Source organism: Ochlerotatus camptorhynchus, unplaced genomic scaffold (assembly GCF_037179485.1).
Source record: "Ochlerotatus camptorhynchus isolate MF236.1 unplaced genomic scaffold, CSIRO-AGI_Acam_v1.1 ptg000015l, whole genome shotgun sequence".
NCBI classification, from domain to species: domain Eukaryota; kingdom Metazoa; phylum Arthropoda; class Insecta; order Diptera; family Culicidae; genus Ochlerotatus; species Ochlerotatus camptorhynchus.
In genome coordinates this window covers 2,122,777-2,145,886 of record NW_027040507.1, presented here as the reverse complement: position 1 = coordinate 2,145,886, position 23,110 = coordinate 2,122,777, and the positions used below count along the sequence as shown (strand labels likewise).

Below are 23,110 nucleotides of genomic sequence, written 5' to 3'. Positions count from 1 at the left end.
AGAGATGTATGGTAAAATCGCTTGTGTATCGTGTATTTTGCGAAACTCGTTGTTGTCGTTGGTTCCGGGTTTGAATGGATACACAAATTTGAGCAACGGTATTATGTGATATGAGGGGCTCGGTGGCCTTAGAGCAACCGTTTTTGCTTACTGAGCAGAACATCATGAGTCTAATCTCAGGCCCATCCTCATTCAAGATTCGTCAATCGTTTGATTTGTTAATATGACTACACGGTAATAACGGCAACTCGGTGATTAAAAAGGTGCTCGTCTGCCTAGTGGCAAACGTTTTTGCTTACTGAGCAGAAGACCGTGCGTTTAGTCCCAAGCTCCTTCGCGTTATATGATCGTTGGGACATCAATTCAGCTTATCGTTTACCAAAACGAACCCTGCTGCAAACCCAACCCTCTTATCCAACATCCCAGTGATTCCTCGTGGAAGTGCAGAGGTGTTCCTGGCTTCCATCAAAGCGAGTGTCATGTCAACACAATCAACACAATTCCTTTCTTGACCTGTGTTCGGGCGCGGCCGGCGCTGGTATTGCCTAATTTAAGATCACCAGTTTTTACACATTGAGGATGATTGCTAGTCCCAAGCATCGTCTATTGGTTCTCTGTGTAATTACAGCTGATCTGGCAGTAACAGAGTAGCAACCGTGGGCGGTCAATCAAGCTCAAGCTCAAGCTCAAGCTCAAAGTGAGCGTTCATCAGCGGATGATTCAGATGCGGAGGATGGCAGAGTTCGCGTTCCGATACTGGCAGTAGATAAGCAGAAATTTTCATTGTTTACCCCAGTGACCAAAGCTCCAAATACTCCAGAGTGGTTATCGGGTACGTGGCCGTTGAAATCTTTCGACGAAACATTGCCGACTTACAAGCGGAAAGCGGAATGGGTTCGCTTCCACGATCAATTTGAGAGAATTGTCTCATGTAAAGCGCCGGTAAGTCCCAGCAAGAGACTCACGGGGATGAAAATCTTTGCCGGCAATTACTTGTTGAGCATTATCGAACTGCAAGAGAAGCTCATTCATCAGGATTCGACTGATGTTTACATCAATACTGTTTCCGCAGTGAACAGATATTTCGATCAGACGTGTGACTCTGCTAAAGAACGTTTGAAGTTTCGTGAGATGCGTATGAACGCGAATGACTCGTTCGGAGATTGGGTGTTGCGGCTAGAGGCACAAGCAAAATTTTGCGATTTCAAAGACCAACAACGCGAAGAAGAATTTGTGCAAGCTCTCTTGAGGCGATCGATTTCAAAAAATAGCAGACAAACTCTATTAGATGTCTGACATGTTCGAGAATGATCTTCAACGAATTATCAAACACGGCAAGCATCTGGACTACATCCGGATGGAAGCAGCTGAGCTGAACAAAGTGCCTAAGGAGTCAACAAGCTTCTCGAGTTCGGGCCAAGGTGTAGAAGATGTTGAGATTCGTCCAGTTAACGCTTTGCATTCACTAAAGCCAACGTTGGGATCACGTCGGTTTGAACCGTCAACTTCCGTTATCGTCACGGTAATCCACAGCAGTGAAATATTCGAGGTAATGATGATGTTCGACCTTGTACGAAATGTGGACGTTTGCATGGCCCTAAAGGATGTAAAGCTTTTCGGGTGAACTGCTACTCCTGTGGAAAAGTGGGTCATTATGCTGAGTTCTGTCGCACACCGAGAACTACCAACTCCAACTATTATGACCGTGCCAATGAAGTGAAGGTCGAAGCTGAAGTAATTAACCAGGTACATAATGAAATATCCTCAAAATTATAACTGAGAGCCTACTTATCTTGTTGAATGTTATCTCACGCCTATATAATAATAAAAATAAATGATATGGCATGAATGATTTTTTTTTCTATTTCTACTTCTATTTTGTTTGCAGTTGATTACTCAAAAGCCTAATCTTCAACGATTTTTGGAAGATCCTAGGCTTGTTGATTGCGTAATCGGTACTGAATGCATCCAGTTATTAATTGATTCTGGTGCTAATGTGAACACAATAACAGTTGATAGTTGGAACATGATCAAGACAAAATGTAGATCAGTGGTTCATGATTTGGTAGCGTACCCAGAGGATATTTTGAAAGCCTATGCCCATCAACGTCCTCTCGAGGTCGAGTGCTCTGTTAGAGCCTACCTTGGAGTGGCAAATCGTAGGGAACCATTACAGTTGGCCAAATTTTACGTTGTAAGGGGAACTCAACTATCATTGCTCGGATTTGAAAGGTCACAGAAGCTGGACCTTATCCTTGTTGGCCCTTCCAAAACAGATGAAGATAGGAGTGATTATGTTCAAAAATCTCAAACTACCTTCAGTCTGGTGACGGATGCTCGAGAATTTCCTAAGATTCTTTCCGACCTTGTCAAGTTCAAAATGGACGACTCGGTAACTCCGAAGCAAATTATTAGATATAACATTCCGAAAGCTTTTGAGAATGCTACTAGCGATAGGCTGTGGACTATGGAGTTGAAGGGAATAATCGAGCGAGCAGATAAGGAAAATGATATTATTACACACGTCTCACCTCTTGTACTAGTACCAAAAGGCACAAATGACCTTCGGATAGTTATCGATTATAGGGCCGTCAACAAAGCAATAATTCGGGAACCTTACCCTATGCCATCGCTAGAGAAAATCTGGTCAGACATTCCAAAAGGGACAATGTTCTTCCCGAAGCACACAATTATATTGAAATATTAAACTTGTTCTTTTCTGTCGAAAGTATTCACGCCAAAATATCCTATGCCCTTGCAGTCTGTCGCCACTCACCAGCCCAATAAGCAGCTTAAGCCAAACTGGCATCCCTGATCGAGCTGGCGATGGAACGGTGCTCGAGACTTCTCGAGAAAAAGCAAAATAAGGGACCGACATGATTTATATTCATATTTGCTAACCAATCAGCAGCTGGTTACCGGGAGCGATGCCATTTCCCGGAGTTTCCATGACCGTTCCTCCCTTCCTCCGAGGGTCTGCTCGTAGCTACTGGTGATGAAGATAAGAATAGCGGTCTTTGTTGTTGTTATTGTTGTGGGATTGATTTGATGCTCTGCTCGGAAGATGTGCCGGCGGCAACAAAGTAACCTTTCATGTAAGGCTGGAAAGTATAATGGAAAATGGAACGAATATCATTTTTTTTTCAGAACATGGATTCTGGTTGATGACCGAAGAGATTTCCTAAAGTGAAGCAAATTGATAACCCTGTACAAGCAAACGATAAAAGTACACAGCAAGTGTGTTCAAGTGTTGAAGTGTCTCGAAAAAGGACTTCACTGAAAAGCTAGGTGTTGCAGCTTCCCATTGGTGATTCGATTTTCCGACCGATAATCCGAACTGTGCACGGACAATGAGATCAACCCAAATTCGAGTTTAGTTTACTCATAAGCGCAAAAAGTGCAGGAACTCAGCGATGAGTCAATTTTCCGGATGTTTTCTTGTGGAAAACCTCCAAAATCTCAGTCTGGGATAAGTACCAATTGACTGAAAGAATCCAATCTTTACTTTTCTCATAATCGGTAATCAAATTTACTCATCGCTTAGTTCCTGCGATTTCAGAGTAAACTGAACTAAAAATTTGGGTAGATCTCATTGGCCATGTGTACTCAATTTTAAAATCTAATCTGTCTGCCCATTGTCAGAGGGAACCGTATTTCGTATTCTGCATGAACTACTTACAACAACGTGACATTGCCACATCTACTGTGTGACCAATAAATGGAAACCTATTTCCTACCAGCCTGAAGTCCCCGTACACAATCAACTTCATGTTTATCATTCTTGAGTTACGTACTCGAGGATGCAATTCACTCTGCGAACGGGGTTTTCTGTGTTTATAAAAGGAAGGGAAAGTGTAAAATTTATTCACCCTCGAATGGAGCTCAACATCCTGGACCAGTTCCTTCCAGTGTTCGTCTTGGGCCCAGGCAAAGGCTCTCTTTGACGTCGTCGTGTCTTCGTCTTCATCGTGGCTTGATGGGATGGGATGGGACGGGATGGAGGCCACCGGCCAAGTTGGTAAACAAGATAAATGACACATTTGTGTCACTGCTGGCGTAAGTTATGGGACTGTTACTGGCGCTACCGTGATATAAATCGTTACATTGCAACCTACTGCTAGCACTGCCGGACTGGACTGTTGAACTGGGATTGCCGTTGGGTGTATTGCGGTAAGCACGACAGAAGCATAAAGGCACGTAGTACCACGGGGTGCAGCAGCTGTTGAGAGCGGAATTATTTACACACTACCCGGAGTGAGCCCCGTGTGGACTCTGCCCGGCTGAAACACGAGAGCTTGCACTTGGTAACTATTTAAATTGAGATCTATGCATTGTAATGAAGAATGAGGAAATTGCACGAGTTCAATCAATTCAAGGAAGTGCATGTTTGGGTTGGGTCAATTGCGGTGCTCCTTGTTTGAAGAGCGTTGTTTGGGCTCAGATTAATTCGAATTTAATTCTCCCATCAGAATTATTGCGATGAACCAGAAATAAATGAATAGCTTTGAGTGGGTCGGTTTATTTCCTTTAAATTCCGTTATAATTGCTTATCTTGTTGTTGGCGGCCTTTTTACCGTAACGGCAAGATGCCAAATCCGGCCAAAACAGTACGGAACAACCGTGTTTCTTCAGGAAAGGCAGCAGACGTTTATTCAAACACTCTTTCACGTAAATTTCTTGGTTGACCGTCCCGGAAGCTATGAAAATGCTGCTTTTCAAGCCACAGGTACAGATGGCTTGCCAAACCAGATATTTCTTTGCGAACTTTGACAGTTTCATGTGCTTGAAAACATCTGCTACCTTTCCTCTTCCTTTTGCCGTATAAAACTCCTGTCCCGGAAGCTGCTTGTAGTCGGCTTTGACGTAGGTTTCGTCGTCCATTACCACGCAGTCAAACTTCGTCAGCATCGTCGTGTACAGCCTCCGGGATCGCGCTTTGGCCGTCGTATTTTGTTTATCATCGCGATTTGGAGTCACTACCTTCTTGTAAGTCGATAGTCCGGCTCGTTTTTTGGCTCGATGCACGGTTGTAGACGATACACCCAGCTTATTTGCGGCATCTCGGAGAGAGAGGTTAGGGTTTCGCTTGAAACTACCGGCAACTCTCTTTGTCGTCTCAGCGGCTTCCGGTTTTCGATTTCCCCCCGATCCAGACTTCCTGGCTGTCGACAAACGTTCCCCAAACACTTTAATTACATTTGTAACGGTTGATTTGGCAACTTTTAGCGATTTTGCCAACTTTGCGTGCGAGTAGCTCGGATTTTCGCGATGCGCGAGCAAAATTTTGATACGCTGCTCTTCTTGCTTGGACGGCATTTTGACAACTGAAGAGTGAATTCCAAAATCAAAATAGGAGCAACATTTTACACACACACACACCTTCAAAATGAGGGGTGTTCAGGTTTTTTAAATGCAAAATTGAAAGAAATACGTCAAGTTGATATTGACCAAATTTTGACCGTATCACCCTTTATAACGGAATTTAAAGGAAATAAACCAACCCACTCAAAGCTCTTCATAAAGGGATTCCGGTAAGAGGTTCGACAAATTTAAAGGACAGAAATAAATATTTATCAGACCTTTCAGAACATCAAACATTCAGGCAAGCGTTCAATTGCCATGACCAGTGCTCCTTGCCATCAATGTCGACTTTATTTCTGAAGAAATCATAACAAATAAGCACAAAATAATTCGAACATGTCTTGGTCACAGCACTTATTTCAGGTGAAACGCACATTTTTCTTCAGTGTATGTTCCACCTGAACATGCCCACAAGCAGTCTTTGAACTATTTTTTCAAATTGTGAAAACTATAATGTCAAATATGGAACCAGAAGTAAAACTGCATATTTATGGCGACTTCAATCAACGAAGCGCAGATATGTATCATGTTTACTCCCAGTCGTAGGTGAAGACGAAACATTACAATCATTGTTCGACAAAATATCTTATTTTGTTCTTAATCAAATTAACCATGTAAAACAACAAGGGAGAACCCTATGAGGTTGTGCGCAATGGTGACGTAGGACTACGTGGTGCTACAATAATAAATGTTATTTGTTAGCTGCAGCAGGAGCTTGTGTTTTGTGTAGAAATAGGAATTTGAGCGGGGTGCTCTCTGTTTATACTGTTTAGTATGACTATGATGATGATAACGTGTAGGCAGCTAGATCAGCAAATTGGACCGGACAATCCCATATTATTCGGTTCAATGATTGGGCACAAGAGACAAACAAATAGGCTCTGCCTTTGCACAAGTTTGACGTGCATTTTCTCCATATATTTCTTTATGGATTTATGGATGGATTTCTGGATTTATGGATATTCTTTTTATTCTATTATTTTCTCCATACATATTCTTCATATATTTCGCCATATTTTTATAACAATATAAAAAACAAACCAACACACCTGTTCAGGTTCAGGAGTTCAAACAAAGAGTCAAGAAGGAGCTCCGAAAACAAACGCCCCACGTTCTTTCGTTTGCGATGACGTCACGGAGAAGCGACCCACAAGTGCTAATCCTGGAGACTCCTTTAATTACAGATACATACAGGAAATTCTCCCTGATGAAAAGGAATCAGGAGGTGTATTGAAGGAGAGGTAACAAGTTAATTCAGTTAAAAGGTAAGAGGTTGTACTGTTACCGGCGGGTAACATTGTTTTCATATGTTTAGTACAAGGGATATAGCTGTATTTATATTAGGGAGATTATTTAATAGGCAACGGTCAATTTGAATTCGTTGGTGGGTGGCATAAGTGGACAGACGATCGAACAGCTAAACGATGAGTGCAGGTGGGTGGTAGCGACATCCACTGAACTCGAAGAGAGTGTGGGCGGAAACTCTCCCTGGAGAGAGTGACGGAGCCCACGATGGAGGATAGTGAGCAGATAACGGAGGCTGGGGAAGTTGAGAGCCAACGACCGAAGTCGCAAGACGTGCGCTCGTGTGTCGTCCAGCGAGCAGACTGCTAGTGCTTGAGAGAAATCTCGAACCGTGGGAAAAAGTGACGATCACCCGGCTATCAGTAACCACGTGCATAGTGATAAGCCGTACTTTTGCGGGATCACCACACCTATCGTACGATCGAACCCCGGTCATAATCCGTCCACCGACGGGCTGCAACTCAGCCGCCACCCGGCCACCGCCCGGATGTCTTCCAGCTGCTTTAAGTAACCGGCCACCTGGCCGTAACTCGGTCTTCATCCGGCCGCCAACCCGGCCGCAACTCGGTCTTCATCCGGCCGCACTCAGCCGCCGCCTCCGACCGAACTCGCCTTCATCCGGCAGTATACCCGGCCGTCGTACGAGCGTCATCCGGCTGCTACCGGCGACCATCCAGTCACTACCCGGACACTACCCGGACGCCACCTGGTCGTAACTCGGTCTTCATCCGGCGGCACTCAGTCGTCCCCTCGACCGAACTCGCCTCCCTCCGGCCGCCAACCCGGCCGCAACTCGGTCTTCATCTGGCCGCACTCAGCCGCCTCCTCCGACCGAACTCGCCTTCATCCGGCAGTATACCCGGCCGTCGTACGAGCGTCATCCGGCTGCTACCGGCGACCATCCAGTCACTACCCGGACACTACCCGGACACTACCCGGACACTACCCGGACACTACCCGGACACTACCCGGACACCACCCGGCCACCACCTGGTCGCCTACCGGACGCCATCCTACTGCCACCCGACCATCACCCGATCGCTACCCGTCACCACCAAAGCCCAGTCAGGTTTGTTTGCCATCAATAAATAAATAATTTAACCGTTGACCGTAGCGTTTGATAGGATCCCTTGTCCGAAAACTCTCCCACGCTCGTACGCCTTGAGACCCGGAACTATCAGAGGTCGTGAGTGCCCACCCCGGGAGCTGTCGTAGGCTTAGACCGGCAGCTTGGGGCTTTGGCAGGTCCTTCTCCAGGTCCTAGCGGTTCCGGGGCCTAAAATTGTCTTATAGTACCAAGACACTACCGTAGATTTGACGTAGGATTACGAAAGGTAGTTATGATGTCACAGCAAAAGTATAGTAAATATTAAATTGATTTCTTAACTCGTTATTAGTGAAAAATTTCGATAGGTTGAAATTCGGCAGCAATAAGAGAGTTCTGTTTTTGAGACGCTCTGTCTGTTATTTGAAGTCTTGAGTAAACTCTTTTATCAATCATTTGTGGTTCTGAAAAGGACCGATGGGTTGGAGGCTTGGAAGCCAGTTTAAAACAATGCTGTGGAATTTTTTCCTCGATGTTCTTGGAGATGATAGCGGTGTTTATGCGTTGCACCTGGAGCTATCGGTGAACAGTTTGGTGAAGGGCGTTGGCATAGTAGTCCTCAATTGATGTTCTTGGAGAAGGTGGAAGCAGTGTTCATCCGTTGAATACAGATAATTGAGATTCTGTCAAATGATTGAAAGAATATTTATATACAAGAGTTTTCAACATTTTGTGAAGTAAAATTATGGTATATTTACCAAATTATTGATTTTGGTTGTATGTATGTATAGCATATAATAAATTGATTTTGTATTGAGCTACTAGTGGAATAGATATTGAGCTACTTGGTTTGGAAATATTAAATTAAATATCATACTTAATAGGCACGTTTATCTTGTTTTGTACAGATAGTTATGTATCCTGAACACATGATAACGTATCCAATATATAAACGAAACCTTCAATCAAAAGGTTATGAATTGTTCATATATATACCATACAATTAAAAATACAATCTTATAACAGATATTCTTTTATATGACTGGTGGCTATGCAGCCTAATGGTTTTAATTTTAACTCAAAAGTGGTTTAAAATAATTGGACACAATGATTACACAGTGGAATAATATTGATCTACCAACAATAAAGAATAACTTAACAAAAGCTTATGTTTGAATCAGATGATGTGTACAGTAATAACTCGATTTTATCTCCCCCGTTTTTGAAAATCATTTCTTATGTTCTTCGAAAACCATGCGCTTTTTCAGTGGTGTAATTGCACCAAAGTGCACCTTAAACATCCATCTTTAAGATGAATGAGATAGATTTTAAAATTACTGTTATGTGTTATGATTGAGAATTAAAAGCGATAAAATCGAGTCATCACTGTATCCTTATTTATAGTATTTTAAATCAGCAATAACACTTTTTACTGATGCAAATATACAAAACGGCCTGCACAACATTATCGCAATGCAATTCCGCAAAGGAAACAACAGGTTTACTCATGTTGTTTGCCGATTTATTCTTTTGAAAAGTATTTTTCTAGAAATAATCGTTAATTATCACTTACCTCAAATGCGTTACAAATAATGTACATCTTTATTTGAAAGGAATATATAGTCAAATGTCGTACCTTGTTTTGAAGGTATCCAGCATCCTAACCAGAAGATAAAGCAATATTGTCTCTAGCCGTTCTGATCCTATCTCGGTAACAACGATTTCTTTCAGCATCAGTTTTCGGCTGCTTCTTCGGAGGTTTGTCCGCTTGCTCTTCCTTTGCGCGCTTACGTGATCGGCGCTTGTATTGTGTAGCCAAATGGCTTTATCGATAAGCTCGCAAACAATTTCTCAATTATCAATTACTTTGTACAATTGTAGAAATATGAATTGATTGAACTGCCCATCAATTTTGGTATTCCGAAATTAAATCTGCATAGTTTTGACTTAAATGATCTTTATTTCTTGTATTGTGTGGTTTACATGTATAACTTATCAAGTGACACAGATGCGTCTTTTCAGCTTTAGTTCCTTTTCAATTTAAATTATTATTAATTATAGTTCCTAGTCCTATCAGGCCTTTTTTGAGAATGACCACCTTGGTGGGATTGGTTTGTTTAAAATTTGAAAAAAGGAGACTACTTATAACTACTATTTACAACTACAACTATCCTACAACTACTATATACACCTAATCTACTATATACAAATTGCTTATCAAAGCATGTTCTGATAAAATACATTTTTGTGTAAATTTAGTGCTAATTTCGTTAATTTTGGAATCTATTTTGGCAATGCCTGCCTCTTCGTGTAAATTTGTTATTCTAGTGTCGAAAGGACGATCAAGAACCATCCTCAGCACTCTATTCTGAGCTACCTGAATTTTGTTCCTGTGAGTTTGTGCACATGATTCTGTAGCATATTTGGTTGTAGCATATCCAATGACTTGAAATTAGGTTGAGCGCAAATGACACGAAACATGCATGCTACAAATATTAACCAAGCCTTCATTTTTGAATCGTATGTTCCCATACTTCTGACCATTAGCTTCGTGAAGGTTTATAATTGATGACTTTGTTGTACAAGTATAAACCTCCACTCCAAGCTAAATTATTGCAAACACTTTTTCTCATGTAACGTGGGAAACGTAGAACAACGACCCATGTTATTGCCACTTCAAAAAAACAAGACCAAACGTAATACGACTCTTTCTCTATCATAACACAAAGTTCCCACACAGGACACTTCTACCCAATCAATAAATTATTGCGTGCGCAAGAATATGCACGACCAGCGCCAAGCGCATCATGTTACACGTGTTGGCGCCGAACTCTCTTTCTCGTTTGGCTTTAGCGTCGATTTCTCTTTGACAAATCGATTCCTTATTGGTTAAGCAAAGATTAGAAGCAACTCCAGGCACCTCCTACCTAAGTGTAGAGAAATGTAAATGTGTAGAATTTAAGTGACATGTAAACTGAAATGCAAAGGAATAAAGAGACGAGATTGAACCGTCAAACAAGATTGTTGATGTCAAGGAAGATATCACAAGTCTTATTACATGGATGACCGTGCCAAGTGGCCGCAGCCTGCAGTCTTCTCCAGTGATCAAAATAGTATGCAGCAGTGATTTGGTGATGTTGAAAAGTGTGGACCGAAAATGATACAACTATTGAAACATGTGTGAAGCAGTTTGAGAATGTCCGAACGCAGTGAAAGTGCAAAACTCTGTTCAATTTTCACAAGAAGAACAAATTAAACATTAGTGATGGGTTGGTTCAGTGCAGACGAGGTAATTTCCACCTCATCAAATAGTAGCATCGGTGAACAGCATATGACTGCGCAAACTGTAGCGTTGTGCATTTTAGCCGCAGTGGCTTTAGGTTATGGTGCTATCAAGTTATTTTCAAATTACAATAAAAACAATACTGAACGTGCAGCAGTTAACGCAGCAAGATTGCACAATTTGCAAACGTCTAATGTGTAACATAAAGTGACTGTAAAGTTAAAATGAAGAGTTATCTTTTAAAGTGAGCATTAATGACTGTCCAAAATGTCTGAGTCTTGGGACGAAATAAAAACTCAAATCGAAGAACAATTAAAAGCCATTGAATTTATGGACAATTTTGGTGTTCAGTTTTATCATAAAATTTACCGAACACAGTTCAGGCAATTGAATAAAGTAAATTATACTCCTCTTCAAGGAGCAAATGCGGACAGGCTATGGGAATCAGCCATAATTAGTTTCGAAATGGAGTCAGCACTCCAGAAGATGAAGAACGAAAAAAAAAATTTTGAGTGAAAGTGCATCAAAACATCTATAACGTGCGTTGAAGAGTGCGCTTCCGCCGTCCAGCAAAATCATCGATGACGTGCGTTGAAGAGTGCGCTTCCGCCGTTTCTATCAACGAACAGACAACGAGACCCCGATGAGCATCACCATCGAGAAAGTGTGTTGAGGAGAACGCCTCCGCCGTTAGGAAAAGATAAGTAATTATTTACCCTTTACATTTATATTTCCTTGTAAATGAATGATATACAAAAAGAAATTGAAATTCTTTTTGGGCAACTTCACAAAATTAGAGTAAATTTAAACAAAGCACCTTCTCGAAGGTATTTGAAAAGTACAATAAAAAACAAGTTAAACATTTCAAGAAGTTTATATAATGATATTAATAACAAACTTGTAGCAATTGAACATATTATAGACAGCAAACATTGTGAATTTCTCATCAAGGCAACAAGAGCTGAATTCAGTGAAATACAATTAATCTTAAAAACAAAACTAAGCGAACATATGAAACCCGTTTCCTTTAAATCAACGGTATATGCAATTATTTTGTCCAATTATTTAGCAAAAACACACATTATGGCTTTTGACATGAAAACAGCTACGTCCATCGTACAAACGTACGATGGAACAGCTGACAATTTGGACGCGTTTATTGATGCAGCCAATTTACTAAAGGATTATGTGAAAAATGAACAAGTTGCAACAGCTGTTCGATTTTTAAGAACAAGACTGACGGGTAAGGCTAGATTAGGTTTACCTGAAAATTTGAATACTATCGACGCAATCATCAATGACGTAAAAGCAAGATGCTCGGAACAAGTGTCTCCTGAGAACATCTTGGCTAAACTTAAAAGCACTAAACAGAAAGGCGACGCAAACAGTCTTTGTGATGAAGTTGATAATTTAACAAACAAACTAAAAAGTATTTATGTCGGACAAGGCATCCCGGATGGGGTAGCTAAGTCCATGGCGACCAAAGCTGGTGTTGATGCTTTGATTAATGGTGTCAACAATTTTGAAACCAAGCTTATCCTGAAAGCAGGAAATTTTTCGAATATAAAAGAAGCTGTACAAAAAGTGCAAGAAAATAATTCATCAACACAAACAAATTCTCAAAACTCTGCACAAGTTATGACTTGTAATACACAGAGAAATAATTTTTACCGAAATAATCGTGGGCGTAGATTTAACAACCGTGGTGGCAACTCTAGTACTCCACGGGATAGAAACAACCAACATAACAATAGAAACAATAACAGACAACAAGGACGTTATCAACATCAAAACAACAACAACAATAACAATTATTATAATAGAGGTGGTCGACGGGACAATCGTCCTCGACAAGTGTATGCTACAAACGCAGCACAAGTACAACCAGTGGTACAAAATATGCCTTTTGGACCATATGCAATTCCACAGGCACAAAATTTACAACAAATTGCAGTTCCCGCAGGAACGCCACAGCAAAATTTAAATTTTTTATGCCGTGCGAATCAGGGTCCAACACCCCAACAACAGTTTATACAATAAACTTGAATGCAGTTAACTTTGTGACTTTGTATGTCCAAATGACAAACTGTAAATGTACATTTATTGTAGATAGTGGAGCTGATGTTTCCTTATTTAAAGTTACAAAAGTTCCTCAAATGCAAATAGTAGATTTAAATAAAAAACTAAAAATTACAGGCGTAACAGCTGGAGTCACAGAAACTATAGCTGAAGCTCAAACTTATCTTACATTTGATAATAATTTTAAATTAGCTCATGCTTTTCAGTTAGTTAATGAGAACTTTCCTATACCTACAGACGGTATACTTGGACGTGATTTTTTAGTCAAATTCAGGTGTACCATCGATTATGATAATTGGTTATTAAATTTTAATTTTAAAAACCATTCAATTTCTATACCAATTGAAGATAAAATTAATAATAGTATAATATTACCACCAAGATGTGAAGTAATTAGAAAATTACCACATTTCGGAGTAAATGAAGATACAATTGTTCTTTCACAAGAAATACTTCCAGGTGTTTTCTGTGGAAACACTATTGTATCAGCTAACTCACCATACATAAAATTTGTAAATACAACGCATAAACAAGTAGCAATTTCAAATTTCAACCCTAATGTGAATCTTTAAGTAATTATGTTAAAGTAAACAAATCAAAAGGAAATCTACCTAAACAACAGGAAAGAATTCAAAGCATTCTTTCACAAATTAATTTTAATGAAATTCCCGCTTATGTTCATTCATCATTAAAAAAGTTGATTGAAGAATATTCAGATATTTTCAGTTTAGAAAATGACAAATTGACACATAACAATTTTTATTCTCAAAACATCGTTCTAAATGACCAAGTACCGGTCTATATTCCCAATTATAAGACCATTCACTCACAAGGAGATGAAATGGCTAAACAAATTCAAAAACTTTTGGAAGATGAAATAATCGAACCATCAGTTTCTTCGTATAATTCACCAATTCTCTTAGTGCCTAAGAAATCTGGCAATAATTCAAACAAAAAATGGAGAATGGTAGTTGATTTTCGACAATTAAATAAAAAGGTGTTGGCAGATAAATTTCCACTGCCAAGAATAGATGTAATTTTAGATCAATTAGGAAGAGCAAAGTACTTCAGTACACTAGATCTAATGTCTGGTTTCCACCAGATACCGTTAGATCAAGAATCTAGAAAGTACACTGCTTTTTCCGCTCCTAATGGTCATTTTCATTTCAAAAGATTACCATTCGGTATGAATATTAGTCCCAATAGCTTTCAGCGAATGATGACCATCGCTATGGCAGGGCTAAACCCCGAATGTGCATTTATTTACATCGATGACATAATAGTCATCGGTTGTTCAGAAAACCATCATTTTCAAAATTTAACCAGAGTATTTGAACGTTTGAGACAATACAATCTCAAACTAAATCCTGCGAAATGTAAATTTTTCTTGAATCAAGTGACTTATCTTGGACACAAAATTACTGATAAAGGAATTCTTCCAGATGACTCTAAATTTGAAGCTTTAAAGAATTATCCTAAACCAACAAATATTGATGAAGTACGTAGATTTGTAGCTTTCTGTAATTACTACCGAAAGTTCGTACCAAATTTTGCCGATGTAGCACGACCACTAAATGCATTGTTGAAAAAAGGAACAGTATTTCAATGGACAGAAATCCAAGAATACAGTTTCCAAAAACTGAAAAAACTTTTAATGGAACCGCATATATTGCGATACCCAGATTTTTCGAAAGAATTCATTCTTACCACAGACGCTTCTGATGTCGCTTGTGGCGCAGTTCTGTCTCAGCGTTATCCAGAAGGTGAACTACCAATTGCTTTTGCTAGCAAGAGTTTCACACAAGGAGAACGAAACAAACCAATAATTGAAAAGGAATTGACAGCTATTCATTGGGCTGTTGATTATTTTAAATCTTATTTATATGGTCGACGATTTACTGTAAAAACGGATCACAGACCACTAGTTTATTTATTCAACATGAAAAACCCAACGTCAAAATTAACTAGAATGAGATTAGACCTTGAAGAATTTGATTTTAAAATTGAGTTTCTAGCAGGTAAATCCAATGTATGTGCTGATGCATTATCTCGCATACCCGGTAATTCAGAAGATCTAAAATCATTATCCGTGCTCATGGTCAACACTAGAGCCATGACAAGAAGATTAAAATCCACTATTTTGAAAAAATCCAAAAATTCAACGATGTCAGATTGTGAGATTGATCACCTTACAGCTTGGCAAACTGAGAATCCTTCGGAAGTTAGAAAATACCTTAAGATTGGTTGTGTTGTGCACCATAATCAATTGAAGATGACATTATTTAATCATAATTATAGAAAAATTTTAGGAAAAATTAACATTAACCTAACGCGCGCGTACAAAATAAATACAAATGGAAGTCAAGCACTAGAGTTTGCACTTCTAGAACTCGAAAAGTTATTGAAACACTATAAAAGAACCATGGTTGCCATCTCGTTGGAAGATGAGCTTTTTACATCAATTTCGATTGAAACTTTAAAAGAAATCGCTAACAGAGCCATTTCTAGTTATCAATTAATACTATTTCAACCACCGAAATTCCTTCAAAATGAAGAAGACATACGAAACGTTTTAATTAATAATCATATGACACCCGTTGGAGGTCATATTGGACAATATAGATTATATCTTAAGTTAAGAGAACATTTTACATGGAAAAATATGAAAAATGACATAAAGGATTTTGTGAAAAGTTGTGAAAAATGTAAACTTAACAAAATTCATAGACATACTAAGGAACCTACTGTCATAACTACAACTCCTACGAAACCATTCGAATTACTTTCGATTGATACAGCAGGACCATTTGGTATGACAGATAACGGAAATCGATACATCTTAACTATACAATGTAATCTAACAAAATACATTGTACTAATCCCAGTACCAACTAAAGAAGCCACCGTTATGGCAAGGGCATTAGTTGATAATTTTATTTTAATTTACGGAAAATTTTTTCAATTACAATCTGATCAAGGTACTGAATTCAATAATGAAGTATTTGAACAGATTTGTAAACTATTAGAAATAAAACAAACATTTGCAACAGCGTATCATCCTCAGACTATAGGAGCATTGGAGAGAAATCACAGATGTCTCAATGAGTATCTGAGATCTTTTACCAATGTTCATCATTCTGACTGGGATGTTTGGACTAAATTTTATGCTTTTTCTTATAATACCACGCCTAATACTGAACATGGTTATACTCCTTACGAGCTTGTATTTGGACGAAAAGCTATATTACCACATGATTTACAGGATAACATTTCATTTGTTCAACCAATGTACAATCCAGAACAATATTTACAAGAACTTAGATTCAGATTACAAAATACGAACACAAATGCTAGAAAAAATCTTTGTCAGCAAAAGGAAAAACGACAGGAAGTATGCAATAGAAACACAAATCCAACAGAATTAAAAATAGGAGATCTTGTATATCTCAGCAATGAAAACCGCAAAAAACTCGATCCATTTTACATAGGACCATTCATAGTAACCGAAATAAGTAACCCAAACTGTAAAATCAAACATAGAGAATCTCAAAAAGAAACAATAGTTCACAAAAATAGAACAATTAAAATTTGAATACATTAAAAATTTATATTTTTGTAAAATTATACACCTACTATACGAACAATTATAAAATTTAAGTATCAACCGAGCCTAACACCCATAAAAAAAAATAATGAACAAGAAAGAATAAGTGAAAAAATGGGTTAGGTGAAAATTCTTAGTCTTGAACTAAGAAGTGCGAAATTCGGTTAGGGTTAAAAATTAAGAGCAATTTTAAAGAGGTTCTTTGAGAATAGCTTTGACGAATGATTTCATTTTATTACATCATTCTCCTAAAGGGGGAAGGTGTAGCATATTTGGTTGTAGCATATCCAATGACTTGAAATTAGGTTGAGCGCAAATGACACGAAACATGCATGCTACAAATATTAACCAAGCCTTCATTTTTGAATCGTATGTTCCCATACTTCTGACCATTAGCTTCGTGAAGGTTTATAATTGATGACTTTGTTGTACAAGTATAAACCTCCACTCCAAGCTAAATTATTGCAAACACTTTTTCTCATGTAACGTGGGAAACGTAGAACAACGACCCATGTTATTGCCACTTCAAAAAAACAAGACCAAACGTAATACGACTCTTTCTCTATCATAACACAAAGTTCCCACACAGGACACTTCTACCCAATCAATAAATTATTGCGTGCGCAAGAATATGCACGACCAGCGCCAAGCGCATCATGTTACACGTGTTGGCGCCGAACTCTCTTTCTCGTTTGGCTTTAGCGTCGATTTCTCTTTGACAAATCGATTCCTTATTGGTTAAGCAAAGATTAGAAGCAACTCCAGGCACCTCCTACCTAAGTGTAGAGAAATGTAAATGTGTAGAATTTAAGTGACATGTAAACTGAAATGCAAAGGAATAAAGAGACGAGATTGAACCGTCAAACAAGATTGTTGATGTCAAGGAAGATATCACAAATCTTATTACAATTCCCACACCGGAGCTGCATAGAGGATCGCAGGTGCTATGATTTGTTTGTAGACAGCCAGTTTGTTCACCCTTGAGAGGCGGGATCTGCGGCAAATCAGCGGATACACTTAACCAAGGCAGAACACTTGACAACAGTTTTCTCTACATGCGCACGGAAGAGGAGCTTTTCATCAAACAACATCCCGAGATAGGTAACTTCGGAAGACCACTCAACCCTTGTGCCATCCATGATTACAGTACAGCCGGTTTTATTTTGGGCGATTGCCGATGGAGGAACATGTTCGCTTGCGTTTTGGAGGGATTGATTTTAATTTTCCACGTGGTGGCATAATCAGCAAAGGCGTTAAGGCATCGTTGAAGTTTGTTCGTTATTTCGCGAGGCATCCTTCCTTTGACGGCTATTGCGGTATCATCTGCGAACAGGAAAAACACGCAACCGTCACCGAGGGGAGGAATGTCGGAAGTGTAAATGCTGTAAAGCAAGGGGCCCAGCAGACTGCCTTGCGGGACTCCTGCTGGGATAAAAAACGTGTCGGAAAGACAACCATTCAACGATACCTTAAACGACCTTTGCTGGAGGTAGTTACGGGTGATTTTAATAAGATGTAAAGGAAAGTTGAAGTTACAAAGCTTGTACACAAGTCCATCATGCCAAACATTGTCAAACGCCTTTTCAACGTCTAACAAGGCCATGGCTGTGGACTTGGATACAGCTTTGTTACTTCGGATGTTATTCATCACCCGTACTAGCTGGTGATTGGTGGAGTGCCCCTTTCTGAACCCAAACTGTTCCGGAAGGAGAATGTTATTTTCCTCGACAAACTTGAGCAAACGATTGAGAATGAGTTTCTCGAACAATTTGCTCAGCGCTGAAAGGAGGCTGATTGGTCTGTAGCTTGAAGACAATTTTGGATCCTTACCGGGTTTGCGGATTGGTATGATTTTTGCTATTTTCCAGATGCTTGGAAAGTAGTGCAGTTCCAAACATCTGTTGAAGATAGCGGTTAGAAGAGACTGCACTTTCATGCTGAGTCTCTTCAAGATCAAGTTAAATATACCGTCAAACCCGGGAGCCTTCATGTTCTTGGTGCCTTTCAGCGCTGAGCAAATCTGTTGTGCTGTAATCATATCCGCCGGAGGTACGACACAAGGGGAGACATCTAGGTTTTGAACGCATTTCGCAACCTGATCATCGAGCGGACTTTGGATAGTCGAGCAAATGCGATGAAGCGACATGCTTGCCGATCGCATTTGCTTTCTCCTGTGGGGTAATTAAAAGCCGATCGTCATCATTTTCGACTTTGAGAGGTGGAACGAGTTTGGGATGATTTTTCAGGACCTTGGATACCTTCCAGAATGGTCTGGAGCGGTCGTCCAGATTCTGGACAACACGCCCGAAACTTTCATTTCGGAGTGAGTCCATTCTGGAAGCAATCTGCCTGTTCAGATCGGCCATTTCACGTTTTTTGCCCAGATCTCCAGTCCTCTGAAACTGGCGTCTACGAACATTTCTCAACCGAATCAATAATTGGGTGTGGAAATCAATAGCAACAAACTTACCCCTCACAGGAACTTGTCGAACACACGCCTCGTCTGCCACGGATATGGCCTGTTGGAGTCCTTCCAACGCCCGGTCGATGTCATCTACAGTGTCGAGCAGTGGATTTTCATCGATGTTGCTGTCCACCATTCGTCCGTACTGCACCCAGTTGACATGGTGGTAGTCTTTACGCAGGCAGCTTCTAGCAGGAACCACGTTGACACCGACTTCAGTCACCACCGGTTGGTGGTCGGAGCTGAGATCGTTGTGCGCCTCCGGCTTGGATAGTCCGATGTTTGTCAGGAAAAAGTCCAGAGTGGAGGGATTTCCCGCCGGAGAGATGAAAGTGGGTTCGTCCGGAAATTTCACAGTGTACAGTCCATGTTGTGCGTGGTCGAACAATAGACATCCATTCCGGTTCCGCTGGTAGTTCCGCCAAGCTTCATGGCGGGCATTCAGGTCGCCCCCAACGATGAATCGGGAGCTAGTACGGGTGATGGCGGTCAGGTCGTTCTTGAATTGAGTTCCTAGTCCATTGTTGGCGGTGCACTGGCGTGGGCAGTAAGCAGCGATAAACCGGACGTTTCCAGTTGGTGATTCCACCTCCACACTAACGGCCTCGATGATAGAAGTGCGGACGTGGGGCAGAGTGCAGAACTTGATTCCCTTACTGACGATGACCGCTACACCCCTCCCCCCCTGGAGCTGGTGCGATCAAGCCGTATAATGTTGTGGTCAGGCAACCAGAAGCTGTCGCCGGACTTTAGATGGGTCTCGGTTCGAAGGCCCACGTCGATGCTGTGCTTGCGGAGGAAGTCGGCAAGCTCAATCTGTTTTGCTTTTACAGAGCAAGCGTTCCAGGTAGCGATGGTAAGCGGTTTAGACACCATACTGGATGATGAACTTACCGAGCACTTGGATCTGTTCGGGTTTATTGCGGCACTTACGAAGAGCACCGGACATGTTGACGAAAATTTCCATCAGTTCATCCGCTGAGAACAGATCGGGGTTATTGTTTTGCGCTGGTGGTTGTCTCTAGAATCCAGGGGGGGATGGAGAGCTTTGGCCAGCAGAATCACCAGAAGTTGCTTGAGCGGAATGCACCCGCGAACTCGCTTGCCTTTGCTGAGGAGCACGAAGAGGCGGGAAATCCTCCGTCCGAAATGCCGGGACTTTGTCCTTCTTGCGTCCTGGTTGGTTGTTAGTTGCCACCTGTTTTCGGATGCGTTTGAAGTCCTCGCGTTTGGAGCACTGTCTGTCGGAACCTTGGTGAGCACCACCACAGTTGGCGCATTTTAATTCCACGGCTCCATCCGCAGGGCAGTCGGAAGTGGCGTGGTCTTGAGCGCAATTGCCACAGCGTGGCTTAATGTTGCAGTTGCGGGTGCCGTGTCCAAAGTTCAGACACCGTTGGCACTGAGTCACATCACGATGGCCGCCACGGTATGGCTCCCAGCGGACGATGATGGAATTGATGGAACGGATGGCCTTCAGCGCGTTGAGCGTCACCGTTCCCTACCAGGAAAAGGCTATCCGGATACGCCTTCACATTTTCGTCCTTCCTTGTCATCCGATAGACGGCACTTGGGGCCAGCTTGTACCGGTCTCTGATTTCAGCTTTGATAAACTTCGGGTCGAAGTTCGGTAGGCCCCTAATGACGACCTTGAATGGCTTCTCACCGGGAATGTCGTGGGTAAAGAATTCCACCTTGGAAGTCCTCAGGTGGACGACGACCAAGTCATACTCCGCTTTGGTACGGAGCACCACCTTGGTGCCGACTCTGCCCAACTTGTATTCGGCTTTAACGCCCAGCGTCGCTAGATCTGCGATGAGCTCATTAAGATGGGCATTTTTCACTACCAATGGTGGTAGCTTCACTTTTGCCGCACTCGGGCCGGCAGAATTTTCGTTGCCAATGGCGTCGCCGAAATCACCGATGTCGCTGGCGTTCGTCGCAGTGACATCGGACTGGCCTCGATTCTCCTTCCTCTTCTTGCTGCGTTTTTCCAACACAACTGGCTGGATATTCCCATCCATGGGGAGAACAGCAAACCTGTTCGAGGTAGGCACACCGGAGCTTCCTTCACCGGGGTTCTGGACCTTCGCCGGGCTTCGCGACCGATGCTTCCCCATTTCGGAGTACACACACACGAACGACAAACCGCGAAAGAGAGAGCGCGAACACAATCGCCACGTACTTTTCAAACAACTCGAGAGAGCGAGCTAACACCGAACTGAACTGCTTGACGATCAAGCAGAGAATGTAAATCTGCATACCAGACGGTACTAAACTTTATGCTTTTTTATGCAACATTTAAGCCCCTTCTATTAAGAGAATTCTGCAAGATTTGTTTTTGGCATAATTCTCTTAATAGGAGGGGCTTAAAATTTGTATCAAAAGGCATAAAGATAGGTACTGTCTAGCATGCTATCACGGAAAAGCCTCGTTTTATGACGTAATTACTCATTTTCGTGCACAAAACGCACTGAACTTTTGCCTTATTCCATTAATAAAAAATATGCGAAAATTGATTGTAGGAATCTCGGATTGATGACCTTGACAAATGTTCAAATAATACTCTTTAGCAAATTTATGGTGGTCCTGGGAAGAACCGTTTTAACATGATGATTGACTAATGCTGAGCTGGGTGTTCAACACGGATGAGGCTGTCGAGCTGTATGTTGTTTGGAGCGAGGGTGACACGCTTGGCATAGATGACCGACCCGCATCGACTCACGAAGAGCTACTGATTCCGTTTCCTAGCTGGGGGGCTTCTTCCTCCTATAGTTGCTTATGTGGGCTCGCTGCTTGCAGGCAACCTTTCGTTGCGTACTAAAAAACGATGTTTAACGCCACACGCCGAAAACACTGCTGCTACTGATGCTGCTGCTGCGTACACCGTCGACCGGACATCACCACACACGGTGATTGAATGAGCAACGTTCAGTGAGACAGGATCGAATTCGATTTTTAAATCTGTGTTAGGAAATGCGCTGTTTGCTGGTAATCGGTGATAATTTTGATAACCATTGCAACAGTTGGACATTTGTGTATTTTTCAATACTGACCTATTAAAAATTAATTAGGTGTTCATATTATCAGATTGATAGATACATTTCCAATCGATTGGCTTGTTTAGAATTAAAATCCATCTGATATTGACAGAGTTATATGTGGTCAAAATCTGACCTTTTTTCGTCATGCGGTCGATTTTGGTTTTTTTGAAATTGCACCCCTAATATGTTGCTGAAAGACTTAATCCTACGTCAAAAGTATCATCAGTACGAGGTGGAGGAAGCTATCAAGGGCTTGTTGCCTATCATCCTGATTCAAGCAATAAAGGTGGACCAGTAGCGGCATGCAATTTCAACATTTTCACATCAGACGTTCGTTCCCTTCCGGGATGTGGTATACTGCCAATGTAAGCAGATGACACCTCCATCATCTATAAGGGTCGAGTGTTCCGTGCTCTGGCAAGTAAACTACAATCAGGCCAATTGGAGGCGAACCAGCCCAAGGCTGAAAGCCTCCCTAATAAAGTTAAATAATAATAATAATACAATCAGGCCTGGATGTTCTGTCCGACTACTTCAAGAGCTGGAAGATTTGTATCAATGCAGTTAAAACACAAACCATTATGTTTCCACACTCGAATTCACCTCGGCTTGTTCCACCTACTAACGTCATGGTCCATCTTGATAGAACTCCCATCGTGAAGTAGTGAAGTAGTCAAATTGATATTCCGATACCATTTGGACAAGACATTCACCAAGTGTAACATCTTGATCAGGTCACTATACCCTCTGATAAACAGGTAGTCCACCCTGTCCCTCAAAAACAAGCTTGCTGTCCACAGGCAGATCATTCTGCCGGCTATTGAGTAGGGTATGCCAATCTGGGAGAGTTGTGCTAAGTGCCACCACCTAAAGCTTCAGAGGATCCAAAACAAGATCCTCAGAATGATCCTTAACAGTCCACCGC

At 41.2% G+C, this 23,110-nt stretch overlaps 1 protein-coding gene across 1 annotated transcript in view; it reads right to left on the bottom strand.

Annotated features, from left to right (window-relative positions):
- Nucleotides 1-16,810: 16,810 nt before the first annotated feature.
- Nucleotides 16,811-23,110, bottom strand: part of LOC135701754 (uncharacterized) — a 33,865-nt gene continuing 27,565 nt past the window's right edge. The window contains exon 5 of the mRNA XM_065222675.1: nt 16,811-16,821. Within this exon, the coding sequence (XP_065078747.1) occupies nt 16,811-16,821 (11 nt within the window). The remainder of the gene's footprint in view (nt 16,822-23,110) is intronic.